Here is an 18,213-nt window from a genome sequence, read left to right on the forward strand (position 1 = left end):
ATTGCATATCAACAGTTACCGCATATATTCTTTTTTAACCTAAAGTTTTATAGCTCTAATGGGTAGAATATTGTTTTGTGCAGACCTTTGGCATATGAGCATTATATCATGCTTTCTAATTTTTACCACCACCCTGCAAAATATCCCCGATAATCCTTTTTTTTTTTTTTTTTTTTAAGGGAGGAACTGGAACTAGGCACACATATGTAGTTTGCTACAGTCAGCAAATGCTAGAGCCAGGATGTGAACCTAGAGAGTTCCGTCCAGTGCCTGGATATTTGACTTAAGAGTAATTATCTACAAGATCCTTGTCCCTGTAAATGGGAGCTACTGTTAGGATTCTTGGTAGGGGGAGGGGGTGTGACTGGAAGTTTCATTCTTTCCTGGTTTTTATCTTAGAACTAGATTGTACTGTATAGAGTTGCTTTTAGAAGCCTTCTGCCCCAGGTGTTCATCATCTGTGTGTGCCTCAGCCAGGCTCTTCCCACTGTTCCTGCTGACTTGGTCTTGCTGCTCCCCACCCTTTCTTCCTTTGTCACTGAGCATGCCCCCCACTCCCACCCTCAACCCGTGTCAGACTCTGAGCATCACCCGTATTAGAGGGGAGGTTGGTGTGGGTGGTGAGGAGGGATTAAAGATCTTGCTGATTACACAGGAGTCCTTGAGTCTGAAGTTGTCAAGAGACTGAAGTAGAATAAAATATACAGTCAGAGACTGTTCAGGTACAGAGTGAATGGAAAATGTCCTTGTAGGATCCCCACAGAGTACGCACAGGGATGCACTGATACTCAGCATTGCTGAATTGCTGGTTTGATGGTGCAAAACCTGTTTCCTAGGGACTTGAGAAAGAGTATTTCGAAAGTAGATAAGAATATATTTATGACACTATTACGTTCCATTTGCATATTAACTTTTGGGTTGGGTTCACATGTAATAATAAATTATACCTATATTTTAAGTAAGTCATTCTACATTTGTCTGGAAGCCACTGTACAACACAAAGACAGTAACAGACCAGTCTGTGCCTGAAAAGTGTATTTTAAATAAACTCCAGAAGGTCAGAATATGCTAAACTACCTTATTGTTGCCTCTGAGTCAACTCACTTTGTCCCCTACGTGACCTTAAACATCTCCCATTTCTCCTCTCCACCTGGGAAAAATGCTCTAGAAGAAACAGGTCCGAGAACAGTCTCTTTCTAGGGCAGAGGGGATGGACCACCCCAGCTGTGGTCTCGGGAGCTGGCCTCAGGAGGAAGCTTCGTGGGCCCTGGCTGCTCACTCTTTGTCCTGGGTCTGTAGGTTGGGGGAGGCAGGGAGCTGAGCAGGAGAGGGGGTAGCTCGGCCTTTCTAGTCCCTTCCCCTGTGGACTGCTCTCTCCACTGATTTTATTCTCTCTCTACCCTCTTTGTCCCTTCCAGAAAGGTACAGACATTTTGTCACTGTTTCAAATCGAAATCCTTTACAGTTCTACCAGATGCAAGTCCTAGTTTTGTTCAGTTACATTCCTTAGCTTGTGTGATGCCCTCTGTTGGGACAGATTCCACTATGAATGGGAAAGCTCTAACTATCAGATGCATTTACAAGATAGAAAGCTTCCTCTTTCTCACGGGTGTCACATAAATGCAGTCTGCAGGGTAACATTCAGGGCCAGTCTGCTAGCACTGATCAGCAGGGACCTGGGCTGTTCTGTTGTGAGTCTGCCTTTCTATATACATATCTTCTTCCTTAATATCCAGTGTGATGGCTGGACTTCCACCAATCTCGGCTGTATTCTGGCCAGTAAGGAGGAGCAAAGGGAAGGCCATGCTCGGATCCATTAAGACTTGCCTCCTGCTTTAAGGACGTTGCCCAGAAATCCTATATAATACTCTATTACACCCGGGGATGTGCTGGAGCCAGTTGGCACCAACTTGAGAGCTATAGTTCTTTCCAATTCCATGTTCAGTGCCATCAAGGTAGAAACTTGAAATTAGCCATTTTGGGAGTATTTTATGCCATGGAAATTGGCAACACTGCAAACCAGGGCTTCTCCTGTCACCTCTTTTTCTCCCAGAGAGAACTGGTGGTTAATATTTGCTAGCAACCACTGACTGTATCCCATTGGCTAGGGATATAATCACAAGGCCACATCTAGCTGGAAGGTGGGCTAGAAATGTAGCCTTAAAAAAAAAAAAAAGTAGTCTTTATTAAAAGTGGCTGTGTGCCCACATTAAAAAAGTCCTATTTTAAGGGACCTTATTGAGGGGCAGCTGGTCTCTGTGCCTGGTAAATATTTAGGATTCTGAAGTCAGTTATATAACTTTACCAACTTAGCTGAGTGCTTGAGGAAGTCAACCATGGTTTGTCTCTTGGAGAATTGATCACCGTGAAAGCTGTTGAAACATATTGTGTTGTAGATCATTTAGAAGGGGCATTTCTTTTTTTTTAATTTTTAAATTTTATTTTTTTATGAAGCGACTTTTTTTAAGATTTTATTTATTTTAGAGAGAGCATGTGCAAGTGGGGGGAGGGGCAGAGGGAGAGGGAGAAAGAGAATCTCAAGCAGACTCCACGCTGAGTGTGGAGCCCAACGTGGGGCTTGATTCCATGACCCTAACATCATGACCTGAGCTGAAATCAAGAGTCAGCTGCTTAACTGACCGAGCCACCCAGGTACCCCATGAAGAGACATTTCTTATGAAGGACTTGTTATATATGCCATATTGGTGGGTAATGTTAGTAAAGTAACTCTGAGGCACACTGATATGAGGAATTCTTAATCTCAGGAAACAAACTGAAGGTTGCTGGAGTGGTGGGGGATGGGAGGGATGGGGTGGCTGGGTGATAGACATTGGGGACGGTATGTGCTATGCTGAGCGCTGTGAATTGTGCAAGACTGTTGAATCACAGATCTGTACTTCTGAAACAAATAATGCAATATATGTTAAGAAAAAAAAAAGAAGATAGCAGAAGGGGAAGAACGAAGGGGAGTAAGTTGGAGGGGGAGACGACCCATGAGAGACGATGGACTCTGAAAAACAAACTGAGGGTTCTAGAGGGGAGGGGGGTGGGGGGATGGGTTAGCCTGGTGATGGGTATTAAAGAGGGCACATTCTGCATGGAGCACTGGGTGTTATGCACAAACAATGAATCATGGAACACTACATCAACAACTAATGATGTAATGTATGGTGATTAACATAACAATAAAAATTATTAAAAAAAAAAGTAACTCTGAGGCAGAGGGAGCCTTTTCCTAAAGCTAATACCATGAAGTAGTTGTGTGAGAAATAAACAAGGAAGGGAATAGGAGTGTGTGTGTTTGGCCATGACGCTTGTGTGAAAGACCCCTTGAGCTAAACCATTCCTGGCTTGTTCTCTGCTCTGCCTCCTCCCCTCGCTAACCACTCCCCCTCGCCACCAAAACACAAAACAAACAAAACAACAGACTCACCTGTTCTTTTTCTAAGTTTTTGGTCACCTAGTAATTATAATAATTTGCCTCCCTTTGTATACTCATACCTGTTAGAAAAATATTTGCGTTATAGAAAATTGCGTTTCCCCCTAATTTTGTGACAGAGATTCTCTGTTCTCTGTGAAAAGAGGATACCATGCAATGGGACATGTGTATTACTCTATTTTTTTTTATTTCTCTTTTTATTTTTAGTGTAAATCTTGGACTTTTCCCTTTGTATTGTTTGAGTTTCACTCCCCAGCAATGGCCCAGCAGGTGGGAGTGGGGTAAACACCGGGGCACTGTGCTGTTTTGTAAAGAGTCCTGATTACCTAAGCTTACCTCCCCTTGCTGTGTTGTGTGGCCTGAGAGCCAGACTCTAAAGCAAAGTGGTGAATCTGAGAGATGGTCAGAGGCGGGAAGGGTGGAGATCTAGTCCAATTCCCTCATTTGAAAGGTGAGAGAACCAACGTCTGGAGAAGTTATATGGGAGGTGATATGGAGGTCTGTAGACTTCTGTTCTCAGTACCTCCTTCCACATTTGAACAAGCAAAGAGAAGACAAGACCCCACAACCGAATGTCTTGAACTGAGCATCATCTGAAGATAAGGGCAAGAGAATTCTGGAACTGTGAATTCTTTTGGATATATTCTTTAGGATTTCCAGGGCATCTCGTGCATTGTTTAATATAGCTTATGCCTTTATCCTTAACCTCAAACCATTTTTAGCCAGATGAACTTTAATACTCTAGCAGGGTTAAACCAAAACATCTCCAGGATACGTGTGTAAGTTCATTGAAAACATATATATATTAAATAGGGTTTTTTTTTTCTCTTAAAGATACATGATCTCTGTAGAATCTTCTCTGAATAGATACTATAGGAAAACACATTTTTCTTTGCTGTCTCTCACCGGAAGATCAAGAATAGTAAAAGTGCCTCTGATTCTGGCTCTGAGCCAGCAGATCCCAAGTGTGGCAAAGAGAAACAATCTCAAATGTTGACAAATCACTTTTTTCAATTGAGGGTGAAATTTACATAAAAACGAACCATTTTAAAGTGAACAATTCAATGGCATTTAGTACATTCACAAAGTTAGGCAACCACCACTTCTAGCTAGTTTCAAAAAGACAAATAATTTTTTTTTTTAAAGCAATTAGAGCAACCCTTTCCATGTTTGTTTTTTTTTTTTTCATGTTCCTCCCTTTATGGAAATACTCAGATGGGCTCTCAGGCCAGGACTTTGGCAGCAGAGGAGTGATGGTAAACCAGCCAGGGAAGGAGAGCCTGAGAGACAGGGTTTTGGGGGTGGGGGGGGGAGGGAGGTGGAGAGAGGGGTAAGGAAGTAGTCAGGTAACATTTAAATAGATGGGTCAGCCCTTAAGAAAAAAGGCACTAACTGCTTTGTGTTCTTGGGCAAATTCCCAGGCTTCTGAACCTTAGTGTCACGGGAAGGAGAGGAACCGAAGGACCTCCTCCGTATGCGCAGGAGGCCGAGGGTGGTTTTAATTGTTAACGTTAAGTCGGTGTAACCAGTGCACAGTTGTTAAGTCAGTGTAAGCCTGGTCGAGGGGAACAGGGTAAAGAGTACCCAGGACTTCTTAGTACTGGTTTTGCAGCTTTGTGTGACTCTAGAATTATTTTGAAGTAGAAAGCCAACACTGAAACCTATGACCACCGAACTTCTATGTGAATGTCCCTAGGAGCATTATTCCAAATAGCCCCAAAGTGGAAACAACCCAAACGTCCAGCTGCTGAATGGATAAAATAAATGTGTATGCATACAAAGGAATATTATTCAATCATAAAAAGGAACGGGGTACTGATTCATGCCACAGTGTGGATGAACCTTGAAAACGCTATGCTCAACAAAAGAAGCCAGTTGTGAAATCCCACAGACAAATATTGTTATATACGAGAGCACGCCTTACTGTGTACGACTATTGCATGATGCCTTCTGTATGAAAGGGCCAGAATCGATAGAGCTATAGAGACAGAAGGTAGATTTGTGGTTGCAGGGGTGGGGGAGGGAAAAGGAGAGAGAGTGCTAGTGGCTGTGGGGTCAGAATTATGTAGTGGGGATTGCTACACAGCTTTGTGAGTATGCGAAAGCCTACAGATTTTATTTAAAAGGGTGAATTTTAAGACTTGTGAATTATATTGCAATTAAAAAAAATGCTTCTTTTATTTTTTTTTTACTAGAGAGAAGTGGGGGGAGAGAGGGAGAGGAAGAGAGAGAATCTTTAGCAGCTTCCAAGCCCAGCATGTGTGCCTGATGTGGGGCTCGATCTCAAAACCCTGAGATCATGACCCGAGCTGAAATCAAGAGTTGGACACTTAACTGACTGAGCCACCCAGGCACCCCCCAAAATAAAATGCTTTAAAAAAAAAAAAAGAGGTGGGATGTTTGAGGTGACCTCTAGGTTCCTTTTTATCCTCTGTGGCACTTTGTTTGGAAGGCACCGTGAAGCCGTGCCTAAAACCAATGGTTTGGAGTGGCAACTCCGGTTCTCTTGTCTTCTTTTCTGTGTGTTGCTGCTGTGGATTTCTTAGGACTCAGATTCCTCTCTTTATTCTCCAAAGCACAGCTCACATGAGGTGGCCATGTTTGACACACTTCACTAACGACTGAGGATATTTAAGGAAATCACATCACAGAAAAGCAATACTTAAAATGTGCCATGTTACGAGGCCCTTTCTGGGTGTCCATGTAGCTCCTGAGTACCGGTCTGCACGCAGGTCCCCAGAATGCTGCCATCTCCTTAGTGGGAACACGTTCTCCCTTGACCAGAGCAGCAGAATCCCTGAATCACAAACTGTCAGCTCCCACTCAAATGCATGAACCAGCTCTCCACCCCCAACTGCCACCATTGCCTTCTGAAAGCCTGCCAGATTCTGTGACGAATGCTTGAGTCCTGCGTCGATGGTTATAGAGTAACCATACATAAATATCTTACCTAATCGAAACCCCTGTGCTAAGTCCACTGCCTGCTAAATGGACAGGGATTTGTGACAACTGCCTCGTTGTTCACCCAGGCAGGATCCATTATATCAGCAGAGCTGGGTCAGACTGGCAACCAGCCAGGGTGGGAGCATGGCCTTAGACAACCTAAAAATAAAAAGATTTAGACTTTAGTAGTTGTTTATGAAAAAGAGCCCAGGCTCTAAAAGGATCTCAGTGTCTGCATCACTAGCCCGGGCATCCTGCTATTTTCGGCCAGGAGAACTTTCGAACCATGTTCTTGCTGGGGGTGAAATCTTTTCTGGAGCATCTAATAGACTTCTCTGATATCTTTCTGCCCAAGGTGGGGTCATGGGGCCACCTCCAGGCCAACTATTAGGCTTATGAAAGCAGGGCTCTGCAAGCAGGCACGCAGGGTAATGCGTGTTGGGAAAGGGGCTAGTGGGGTCTGCATGGATTGTTACACTGAAGATGGAGTGATATATTTTAATGTGTGTGATACTGCTGAAGGGAAAAATGAATGTCAGAAAGCATTCAGAAGACAGGTCACAGGTCCTTTGAAATGGGCGATTCGTGTTTACTTTCTCCGCATTGATGGTGTTGATGTTTACCTCTGCATAAGGTAGTCAGTCTTCTGGGTTTGCCTGGCTTGATGAGAAGCCAGGCCTTTCACGTGGGGGAAATGTAATCTCTCACCATGATTGTTTCAGCACTTTTCCAGATTTTCCATTAACAGGTTCAGGCACTCCGTAATGATTTTGTTTTCTGGGTGAGCAGTTTGGGGCATGTGCATTTCCCTACCTGTTTCTGGGGTGGGGGAAGGAAGAACAGATACCTCCTTTCCCAGACACAACAGGAGAGAAAACAATCACCACCCTTAATGTAACAATCAAACTGATTTCTGGTGTACAGCCTGTGAATCAGGAAGTTTTAGATTGGAGAGTATAGTAATATAAATGAGACTATTCTTGCCGTCTAAAGATCACAGTTGTCTGTAACTATTCGGGCATGAAAGTGGCATTAATTAAATATGGTGAAGTTATACAGTCACCCAAAGGACACTGGAAGTTACTGTTTCACACAGGGTGCAAGGGAAGCCAGGAGCCCAGACAAGGCGGACGAAGCCAAGGAGATAATGACTCAGATTTTTGGTAATATGTGGGGGTCCCTGCTGGGGAGAGCATTGTGAGATGTGTGGTTCAGACTGCAAAGCTGTAGCATTGCGTGTTTCCCAGACTCATGGGGGCATTGTGAGTACTAGCAGTAGATGAGATACTATTGCCAAAGAGTAGTCCTAGCAATGCCCCTAGAAGAGTTTCTAGTATTATATATGATCCTCAGAAAAATGTGTGGGTCTTTGCAATATCCCTTACCAGAAGGAGAAGTGAAATTCACTGACAAGATTTCTCTTCAGGGGTATTGGTGAACTTTTTCTATGACAAAGGGCCTTCCCTCCAGCTGCCCCCTACAAAGCTCACAGAGAAGAAAATAGTGAAATTTCTAAAAATGTGGTGACCCTTCAGCTGTAAAGTGTCTTTAGAATTGGAGTCCCCTTGAGTGAGGCAGTATCTCTGAGATTTCTTTCCATTTTTCCCAAGTCCTTGAACCTCCTGGGACGATGAACAGGAAGAGGCTGTAGAGCGTACATACAAGGAACTACCTTCTCTCTGTGGCTGATCCTCAGGGCTCTTGTAGTGAAGATCTGCCTCTAAACCTCAGCTCCCTTTTCCCTTGACCAGAAGGCTTGGTAGGATCTGTGAGAGGGAGGTCCAGGACCTTGAGCCTGAGTGGGGACGAGGAGTGTGACCTATTCGTATGACAGATGATCGCTTCTCTTATCACAATACTCTTTCGGCCACATGTGATCTGGGGCTTGATGACCAGCTGTAATCCAGTCTGATAAAAATAACACTGAGGGGAAGTTTCTGCAAGCATGAAGTTTCAGCCTATGGGTTTATTGCTGAACAGGGATTATGGAACTGGTTGTGTCTGGGAGTAAGCGGAGCTACCTCTTTCTGGGTCATCTTCAGAAATGAGGCTTGTGGGTATGGGGTCCTTTTTTGGGGCTCCAGGTTAGAAACTCTGGAGACACAGTGGTGCTGTGAGTTCCTATCTAGCCTGGTATGTTTGATGATGTTGGTCAGGCAGCATGGTGTCAGGCTGGATATCCCAGGCCAGAACAGATGCTGTAGCCTCGGGGGCCCCTGGGAATAGGAAGTGGCCTCCAGTCATAGGGGAGGAGGTTAATCTGGTGCCATAATGATGGTTATTTCTCCCCCAGCTCCATGCAGGTTCCGTAGGAACGGAGCTGTTACTCTGATCCTCCATTCCCAGCCACCCCCTCCCCAGTGCCCACAGCCTTGCTCAGCGGGGAGGTGGGAGCCAGCTTCAAGAGGTTGAGCCTCTGATTTGCATTAAACTGGCCCCAGGGTTCTGGAAGGAAGAGTCAAACAAGCTATGCGGATGAGAAGGGCCCTTGTTAGATAGTATTCATAAGATGGGTCTGGTGACAACATACCCAGAGAGGGAAGGCTTTGGAATGTGTTCGCCACTGTTCCCATCTTCTCCGTGCCACCTGGTCACAGAGGTCAAAGAGCAGAGCACCACTGAGAGTTTCCTTCCTGGAATTTAGAGCATATTGTGATCTGTCCATGATAGGAGTTTTGGGGGGTACCTCATCAAGGAGTACCTGGACAGTGTCCCCCCAACCCAGTCTCTGACACCTGTGACAATCTGGATCTTCTCGTTTTTGTAACAAAGTAGACACTGATTTTGATATGACTCGTTAAGTGGGGAGCTAAAAGCCCCAAATTAAAATGTGTAAAAAAGTGTTTTCCAGTATTAAAAGCTTACCGAATAGGTGAGCTAAACAAATTCTAATGAGGAAAGGTCAACTTATGTGTCTATGCATACAATGTGTATATTGTCTCTTAACCTGACAGGGCCAGTGCTTGGCTCTTTTTAGTTATTCCTGTATTCTTGCATTCCCTACAATTATTTGTTTATTTAAGTAATCTCTACACCCAGTGTGGGGCTTGAACTCATGGCCCGACGTCAAGAGCCACATGTTGTTCCAATTGGGCCAAGCAGGCGCCCCTCTAAGTGTACATGTTCTGTAGTATTTGTGCAGTTTTGCTACTCATTAATTTCCTAAGAGCCTCAAGGTCTAGAGTTCATCCGGTCTGCTTTATTCATGGTTTTTAGAGAAACAGTTTTTTTTCTTTATACTTTCATGTCATGAAGGCCTTGGAAGGACAGTCTCACCAGGCTTTCCCCTCTGTAGTCTTGTCCTCTAAAGGAGAAGGATGTGATCTGTATTGTCATTTTTCAAGGCCTGGCCGGGAGGCGGTCAGAGCCTGGAGATAGATGGGCCAGGTTGGGTTTGCTGAGAGCTGATGGTACACAGTGCGTGGTTCTAGGCTGATCCCAGCCAGCAACAGGAAGTCCCACTTCATCATCTACTTGAAAGCTCTCTGCTAGGAACACAGCATGAACTTTTAGTTTATATTGGTTAAGCTCCAAGAAACAGAACATGTTGGGGGAATTGAAGTGCTCGTGGGTAGGTCCAGGAAAGATACACCTTCCCCACCAGATTCCAAACTGTCTCCACATCAATAAGATGCAGCAGTGACCCAGAGCTAGAATCAGGATTCTCAGGGAGTGAGAAACGCTGGGGAAAAAATGTATAGCTATGTCATGTAAACACACTTGTATCAATATTAACATGCAGAATCGTGGGCCAAGTGGTGTTTTTGTCCTTCAAGAGTCTGGATGTGAATCCTGATTCTGCCTCTTGGGAGTACGACTTCGAAATGTTAACCAGCACTTCTCTGAATGCCTTCTTCGTTTGTAAAATGGAAATATCGGGCTTACCCATCTCAGCAGATGGTTATGAGAATCAAATGAGGGAATGTGTATGGACTCATAAGCACCTGTTAGTTGCTAACAATCATATACTTCCTATGGAATGCTATTTCTTGAATCCTGTATCTTTCTAATATATCCCTAGACCTGTAAGTCACAGTTGGTTCCTCTTCTACTTGTGCAACAAGTGAAATTTGGCCCTGGGTTCTGGAAAGTATGAACAAATTCTTGGAATCACCCAGTTACATGAAAGATGTCTCAACCTCTCATTTGTCTGTTTGCCCAACAGTGTGCCATGTAAAAAGTGCGTGGTGGTTGGTAATGGAGGAGTTTTGAAGAATAAGACATTAGGAGAAAAAATTGACTCCTATGATGTAATAATAAGGTAAATATATTTCCTATTTGCTAACCTGGAGTTGTTTCAAAGGAATACGATTTTCTATTTTAGTATGACTGTGTTTAAAAGGAAGATGAGTTGCTTAGATATATTTAAGTACATTAAACACAACCAGTCTCTCAGTCGTCGTCGACTAGAGTAGGCCTAAATTTCCAGGTCATTCACTTAGCAAATATTTGTGAAGTCTCCTTAATATGCCAGGCACAGTTCCAGCTCCAGGGCATATAGCAGTGAATAAGAATAATGTTTTTGCTCCCCGTGGAGCTTACATTGTAATGAGGGGAAGAAAACAGTAATTACATAAATAAGGAAATACAATAATAAATGCCGTACAAACAGTTAAAACATATGTGACAGCCAATGATTGAATAGCTACTTTAGAATGGATGACCACTTTGAGGAGAAGACCTCTAAGACAGACCTACGTGACCGTTATAGTACCAGCCATATGAAGACTAGGGAAGAGCAATCCAGGCAGAAAGAATGTTTAGTGCAGGTCCTGGGGAGGACATGATCCTGGGTTTGAGAAGAGTACCAAAAAGACCAGTGAGGGAGTCGGGCAGCAGGCTCAGGGAGAGTGGTACAATCGCAAGCCAAAGAGGAAGGCAAGGGGGGACGGTTGTAGAGGACTGCGTGAACTGAGATTAGAGCTGGGATTTTATTTTAAGTACAACAGGAACCTTCTGAAGATTTTTAAGTGAGAGAGGAATCTGACCTGGCTATGTTTTTAAAATACCTTGGCTGTGGCATGGACAGTGGGGTATGAGGGACAAGAGTAGAAATAAGGAGGCCAGTCAGGTGGCTCTGTTCAGGCAGATGATGGTGGCTTGGCACAGGATTGTCCTGACAGAGAAGGATGTAAGTGGATAGACTGAGACATGTCTTAGAGGTAGGGTTATCGGGATTTGTCGACGTGTCAGGTGTGAGGAGAGATGGGAATAAAGGAACCACATACCTCTTCCTGGGTTTTCAGCCGGAGAGATTGCCCGGATGGAGGTACCACTGTTGAGTTGGGGGGAAGACTAGGGTAGGAAGACGTTTAGAGGAGAATCAAGATTTCCGTGGGAACATGTTAGATTTGAGGTGCTTACTAGATTTGCAGTGGTAAGTCAAGTAGGCATTTGGTTAAACAGGTTAAAGGCTTGATGGTAAACAGCCTGTAAGCTATATTTACACCACGGTCTGGGCAAGATTTCCTAGGGAGAAACACAGAAGAAGGCTTAGGACCGAGTCTTGAGATACTCTATACTTGGAGGTTGAGCAAAAAAGAAAGAAAAGAGTAAAAGAGATGGAAGAGGATCCACCAGTGAGGTAGGAAGTGTTTTAAAGGAGAGGAGAAGGGGTCACCCATGACCAGCCGGTGAGAGGTCATGCAAGATATAGGACAAGGTTCACCATTGGACTGGCAGCCTGAAGCTCACTCATAACTCTGGTCAAAAGCAGACTTGGAGACATGATATGGGGAGTGGCCCAACCAGAGTGGTTTGAGGAGAGAATGACAGGTGAGAAAGTGAGCAACCAGTGTAGGCAATTCTCTTGAGAAGTTTTGCTGGGGAGTCGAGAAATGAGATGGTAGCTGGAGATAGTTATGGAATCAGAGGAGGCTTTTTTTTTGTTTTGTTTTTTTGTTTTGTTCCTTTTATAAAGATAGGAGATTCTAGAGCATGTTGGTAAACTGATGGAGATGAACAAAGAGACTGGTGTGGTAGCAAGATGGGATGGGCGTCCAGAGTGCAAGTGTGGTTGGTCCTCTGTAATGGAAAGGAAAACTGGGATTGTAGTTATGGCCACCAAGAGTCCCACAGATGGAGTGGAGGGAAGGTGAGGACATTTCTAGCTCTATTTTCTTGTTGAGAGGTTGAAGTAAGGTCATCCTGTGTTGTGTGTGTTGGGAATGGCTATGAATAGTCTTCTGAAGAGTGGGGCAGTGCGTTAGGATGACCTGGCAGTCCTTGGGGGTTTTGCTGGCTTACAAGCTGCCAAGAGCTTCTGCATAGTGAGGTCACCTTATTTTCTGTTCACTATCCATTTTGAGGAAGCTGTGAAATTTTATCCACATGAGTTTTTGAAACATGAATTTCCTTACCTATAATTGTCTAAACATTTGATCATCCAGCACCACAGCAAACCCTTGTGGGAGAATGCCACGGGTACAACATTTATGAAAGTCATTTCAAGTGTTAAGGCTGTCTTACGTTACATGGAGTCAGTAGCAAAGGGTGAAACAGTATTTATCCTCCCAGGGGGACACTGTTTTGGAAACAAAGCATTCCTTTTAATAGCATGCCTTCATAGTGTATGCGTAAATAGTGCATGTCTAACTTTGGCACTGAGCATACGCAAACCCAACAGTAGATCCTTTGTGGTTCTTTAGTTCACTCTAGCAATAACATTTATTTGGTTGTGTGTGGGTATAATACAGCAATTTTATATTATCCCTGTATTACAGAGCTCAACAATTCTGATGGGTCTTCAGATCACCTTCAGAGTGATTCTTGTTTGTCAGCCCATGTGCTACATGATTGTGTAACCTTGGGCAAGTAACTTTCTCTCTCTGGACTGCAGGGACTTTATCCAAGGGGTTTTCTCTGGATGTCCTCCAAGGTCTCTCTTAACTCTAGTAGTCTTTGGTTCTATGTTCGAATTTTGTTTTATTGAGTCTTCGGTTTTCCTGGAGGTAGGACTGAATTATCAGTTGCCCCACAATTAATGTTCAAATCCAGATGAACATTTCTGCCTTTGATCAAGCAGCCATTTCATGAAAGGGAATTATTTCCTTGGCTGTCATGCATTAAAAAAAAAAAAAAAATCTGTTGCCCTGTAGCTTTACGCACTGGGCCCGTGGCCGCAGCTGTCTGTCCTGCTCTGAAAGCTCTGAAACTTGGGATGAAATTGGCTCATATTGCACTTGGTATACATATTTTGTGTGTTTTACTCCCCACAGAATGAATAATGGTCCTGTTTTAGGACATGAAGAGGAAGTTGGGAGAAGGACCACCTTCCGACTCTTTTATCCAGAATCTGTTTTTTCAGATCCCAATCACAATGATCCTAATACTACGGCGGTTCTCACTGCTTTTAAGCCGCTTGATTTAAAGTGGCTGTGGGAACTGCTGACGGGTGGCAAAATAGTAAGTTGGCAACATTGATCTGCCTTCTGATTACCTTCAGGTTTTTTTTATTAAAAAAATTTTCATTAAAAAAAAGACAACCACAATGTTCTAATTTCTGTGTTTTTTTTTTTTTTATTTCAGAACACTAATGGTTTTTGGAAGAAACCAGCCTTAAACTTGGTCTACAAACCTTATCAAATCAGAATATTAGATCCTTTCATTATCAGAATGGCAGCTTATGAACTGCTTCACTTCCCAAAAGTATTTCCCAAAAATCAGGTACGTATTTTTCTTTGCACAGTTCCAAACTAAAGATCTGGCTAGGGTAGGGTGGAGAGATCCTAGGGTTCTCAGAAAGGATGAGAACCATGACTCGCAAGGTGGCTTCTGAAGGCCACATCCGAGGTAGTGAATCAGGTATCTGTGGGTATTATGTTTATGTTTTTCAGATTGCAAGGAAGGAAAAAACCTTAGGTGGAGTGTTTTTTTCTGCCCTTGCGGAGCTCTTCTGGGGTCTCCTCCTGCATGCCCCAGCAACTCATTTCTCATAACCTCGTCTTCAGTGTTCTGTGATGAGGAGGGTGCGATGGGGGTGGGGGCGCGGCTGGGCAGGCTCTGCTCAGAGTAGCAGGATGGCTTCTGGACAAGCACGTGGCTACTGAGGCTAAAAAGAACTGTCTCAAGCACTCTGATAAAAATATCACAGGAAAGCCAGAGGAAAGGTGAGGAAGGGCAGGGTAGTTCAGAAGTATTTCTAAGGTCATAGAGGAGACATTGTTGAAACCCCAAATTCTTTAATTAAAAGGAGTCTCACCGACTTTGACTCTTGTAGCCCTTTTGTTTACATTCCCTAGAAGACAGTATCCTCTGGACCCAGTGGCACGGATTGGTTTTTCATTTGAAGGTTGAGAAACTGTGTGACCTAAGAGCTCAGCTGGAACGAGGTTTCCCTTTTTAGTAATCAGGGAAAACCCAACAAAATATACACACATCATGTACCTTTTTTTTTGGTATGATAAAAAAATTCTAAACTTTAGAATAATTAGATTCTAATGCTTATAATGAAACAACTTATAAAAGAATATATATATATCAAGTGTGTGTGTATATATATATATTTTTTTTTCTGCCATTTCCCCTTCCATTTAGCTATTCCCCTATTTATAGACCTTTCCGTTTGTATCCAGCTTTTTTCCTATCTAGAAATGCATGTGATTATAGGGCTTTTCGGCCCACTTGTATGATTTCTGTAGGATAGACTCCTAGAAGATGAATTCCCAAGTCAAAATGCGTAAATGTTTTAAACTTAAGCCTTATTTCTTAGTAATTTTGAGAGGAAAGGTCAACTTCTTAGTAATTTCTTAGTAATTTTGAGGGGAAAAGACAGCTTCTGAATGTTGAATTCTGAATTTATTTCCTAAGTGAGGTAAGATCAGATACAACCTTTGTTTTTTGCTTTAGGTAGTATCTCCAAAAGAATAGGAAGACCCTGATCTTAGAGATGATGCTAAAACTAGTTGTAACTAGATTAAAATTCCAGTAGAACATGGCATCCCAGAAGCCAAATTAAGGACACAGCAGTATTTCAGAGAGGTCTGTTATGTAGGATGCTATCCAGAGTCTGAGCACAAAGAATAAAGCCTGGTTCTGGAAATGTGAAGTCATATTGATGACGTGGATAAGGAAAAAAAAAAAAGTTAGAAAGCCTGCTTGAATTAGGTTAAAAAGAACATGGGACATGAGCAAGTGGAGGCAAATTTTTAATGGAGTTTTGTTAGAAAAGAGGGCAGAGAAATGGTTGAAAGACACGGGATCAAGGAAGGTTGCTTGCGTGGTTGTGTTTTAAAGACTGATGCCATATTTATATGACGAAGAAAACGATTCAACAGAAGGAAATGATGAGAGCAGTGGGTCATTGTTAGAATCAGATCTGGTGAGAGAGAAGAGATGGAAAGAGTGCCCAAGGGGAGAGGTTGGCCATAGGTAGGGACAGGGACATCGCATCCATGTAAGAGTGAGCGCTGAAAGTACAGGTCAAGATGAAGGTAGATTGGGAGCTGGGAAGCTGGTATAGCTCTTCTCAGTTTCTGTTAGTGAAATAAGGATTAAATGGGCAGTTTGAAGTGGGACGGAGGCTGAGGCTGTTGGATGTAAAGGTATACAACTGTCCTCTCGGAGAGTAGGAATGGAAATTTACTGGGTGGGGGAATACTGAACACCCACTTGAGACTTTAGCCATGAATGTGTGTACCCGGGCACGTATGTTCTTCTCTTGGCTTGTTCTGCTGCTTGGGTGTGGGCTGAGCCAGGGTTAAGATTCTGGCAGGTGATGATCTATTTCTGTGGGTGAAAAGTGCAGAAAATGGAAGGATTATACTGATGGATGAAGTCCTTTAAGGCATGAAGAAAGGAAGCGGAGGACATGAAGGGGACGGACAGAAGAGGGAAAAAGTGATGGGATCAATGAGATTGAATGACTCCCAGGTTTTTAACCCAACCACTAATTTCCCTTTCTGGGAGATGGCAAAGGCTTATGGTATTCACAGTAGGGCATGGGGTAAAGAAAAGCTTATGCAAAGGGCAGTTAAGTTTTCAGATGAGCTTGCCTCCTGAAGTTTATTTGATATTATTGTGCTGCTTAGATTTTTATTCTCCTCCTCAAAATCATAATGTGTTATTTCCATGTAGTCTGTAAGTCTTACCTTCATGAAAGGAAATCTCCTTAGATGGCTGTGTTAAAAAGTTTAAGATGTATTTTGTTTTTACCTTTGGAGGCCATCCCGGTGAGAATTAAAACTGAATGAAGATCCTGTCAGTCATCTGTTACTGCATTTTCAGGAGATATGTATATGTGAAAGGGATGCTTGGTTTCTTTCCTTTTTGGTTTTTAAATCGATAATGATCCAGTGGAGACTGTGACATTACTCTGTATACATCTGGAACTTTTATTTTCTATAGAAGTCAGAGTCTTACTATTTGCCACTGAAGTTAATTGATTAGTCTTTCCCTAGAGCTGGTTAAGTTATTAGGATGGTAAAAGAGATCTATTTTAAGGCTTATGTGAAGCCTCTTACCATCCATTAGTGAACTAACCTGTCCTTATGTTTCGTGTACGGATTCAAAATTTGCAGGCTCTTTGCTGTTTGCACAGGAAGCCTGACTCAGCATGTTTTATAAAATGAGGCAGCAGCATCCTTTTCCCTGCGCCTCAGTGTTTCGTTTCATATTTGTCCTCTGGGCTAATACAGCAGTTAAGTTTTATTTGAAAGATTTTCTAAGATTTCAGTCACATTTATATGCTTTTCAGAGTTAGGAAATTAACTGGGGCTTGGGCCTTAGACACGATGAGGGTTTAACTTAGGTATTTCTCACCTGATGACCTGTTCAGAAGTCCCGGTTTTATAAGATGAGGTCACCCAACTATGCTTTGGAAACAAGTATCTTGTTTGAGTTTTAAAAAAACTTTCATTTCCCTCCCCAGAAACCCAAACACCCAACAACAGGAATTATTGCCATCACGCTGGCCTTTCACATATGTCATGAAGTTCACCTTGCTGGTTTTAAATACAACTTTTCTGACCTCAAGAGTCCTTTGCACTATTATGGGAATGCCACCATGTCTTTGATGAATGAGGTAATATATACATACACACTTGGGTATAATCCTTGATCTTTACAGTTGCAAAGCCTGTATTTTCTATCGTTTTTACTGAGGGAACAGGTTTTGAGAGTTTGAGAGCTGCTTAACCCTACCAAGAGCTACCAAAGACTGAAACTGGGACTCAGATCCAGGCAGTTCCAATTTGTGGGCCTCAGACCCTTGGGGATAGGACATAGTTATTATCAAGCAGCATCAAACCCCTCCAGACACCAAGCCTTATCTTAGATCATGTTTGCACTATTTAAATATGCATGTAGGCAACTTGCTGTTGATAACAATCTCAAATTCACTTAAAAGCATTGCCATGGAACAGGGACACTCATCCACATAAGAGGATTGAGCACTGAAAACACAGTAAAGATGAAGGTAAATTTGGAGTTGGGAAGATGATGTAACTTTTTGCTGTGCTTTTCAACGTGTTTTTTTTAGTTAAGCAGAGGGGGAGGTCTGTAACATTTTCACTCCATGAGGGAATATTCATGGTCAAAAAGGTTGCACACGTTTATAGTAGATCATGCTTCTCTTGAATTAGAGATCAGTGGTGGTAGATAGGATCTTTAAGACTTAACTGAATGGGAAGGAGTTGTCTGAGGTTAGTGGCATATCACAAGTGATAGGACTAAAATGTTATCTGTACATTTTTAATATGGAAATATGAATGATTTGCTGTAAAGTAGGGATATATCCTATGTAATCAGTCCCCTTAGGTTATCATCCCCAAACACTACCATAAGCCGAAGTGGTATTATTCAGGTCAGACCTTCATATTGTTATATTACCTCAT

At 42.8% G+C, this 18,213-nt stretch overlaps 1 protein-coding gene across 9 annotated transcripts in view; it reads left to right on the top strand.

The window, feature by feature from the left end:
* Nucleotides 1-18,213, top strand: part of ST3GAL6 (ST3 beta-galactoside alpha-2,3-sialyltransferase 6) — an 89,186-nt gene that overhangs the window by 58,499 nt on the left and 12,474 nt on the right. For all 9 annotated transcript variants that reach the window (XR_015768433.1, XR_003611678.2, XM_028119157.2 and 6 more), the window contains 4 exons: nt 10,548-10,643; nt 13,600-13,786; nt 13,910-14,047; nt 17,250-17,402. Coding sequence is in view for 7 of the 9 variants with exons in the window: in XM_028119157.2 (XP_027974958.1) it covers nt 10,548-10,643; nt 13,600-13,786; nt 13,910-14,047; nt 17,250-17,402 (574 nt within the window). In the remaining 2 variants the exon portion in view is untranslated. The remainder of the gene's footprint in view (nt 1-10,547; nt 10,644-13,599; nt 13,787-13,909; nt 14,048-17,249; nt 17,403-18,213) is intronic.

This window comes from Eumetopias jubatus, unplaced genomic scaffold (assembly GCF_037043125.1).
Source record: "Eumetopias jubatus isolate StellerSeaLion01/CBP00866 unplaced genomic scaffold, mEumJub1_p1.0 scaffold_1, whole genome shotgun sequence".
In the NCBI taxonomy this organism is placed as follows: Eukaryota; Metazoa; Chordata; class Mammalia; order Carnivora; family Otariidae; genus Eumetopias; species Eumetopias jubatus.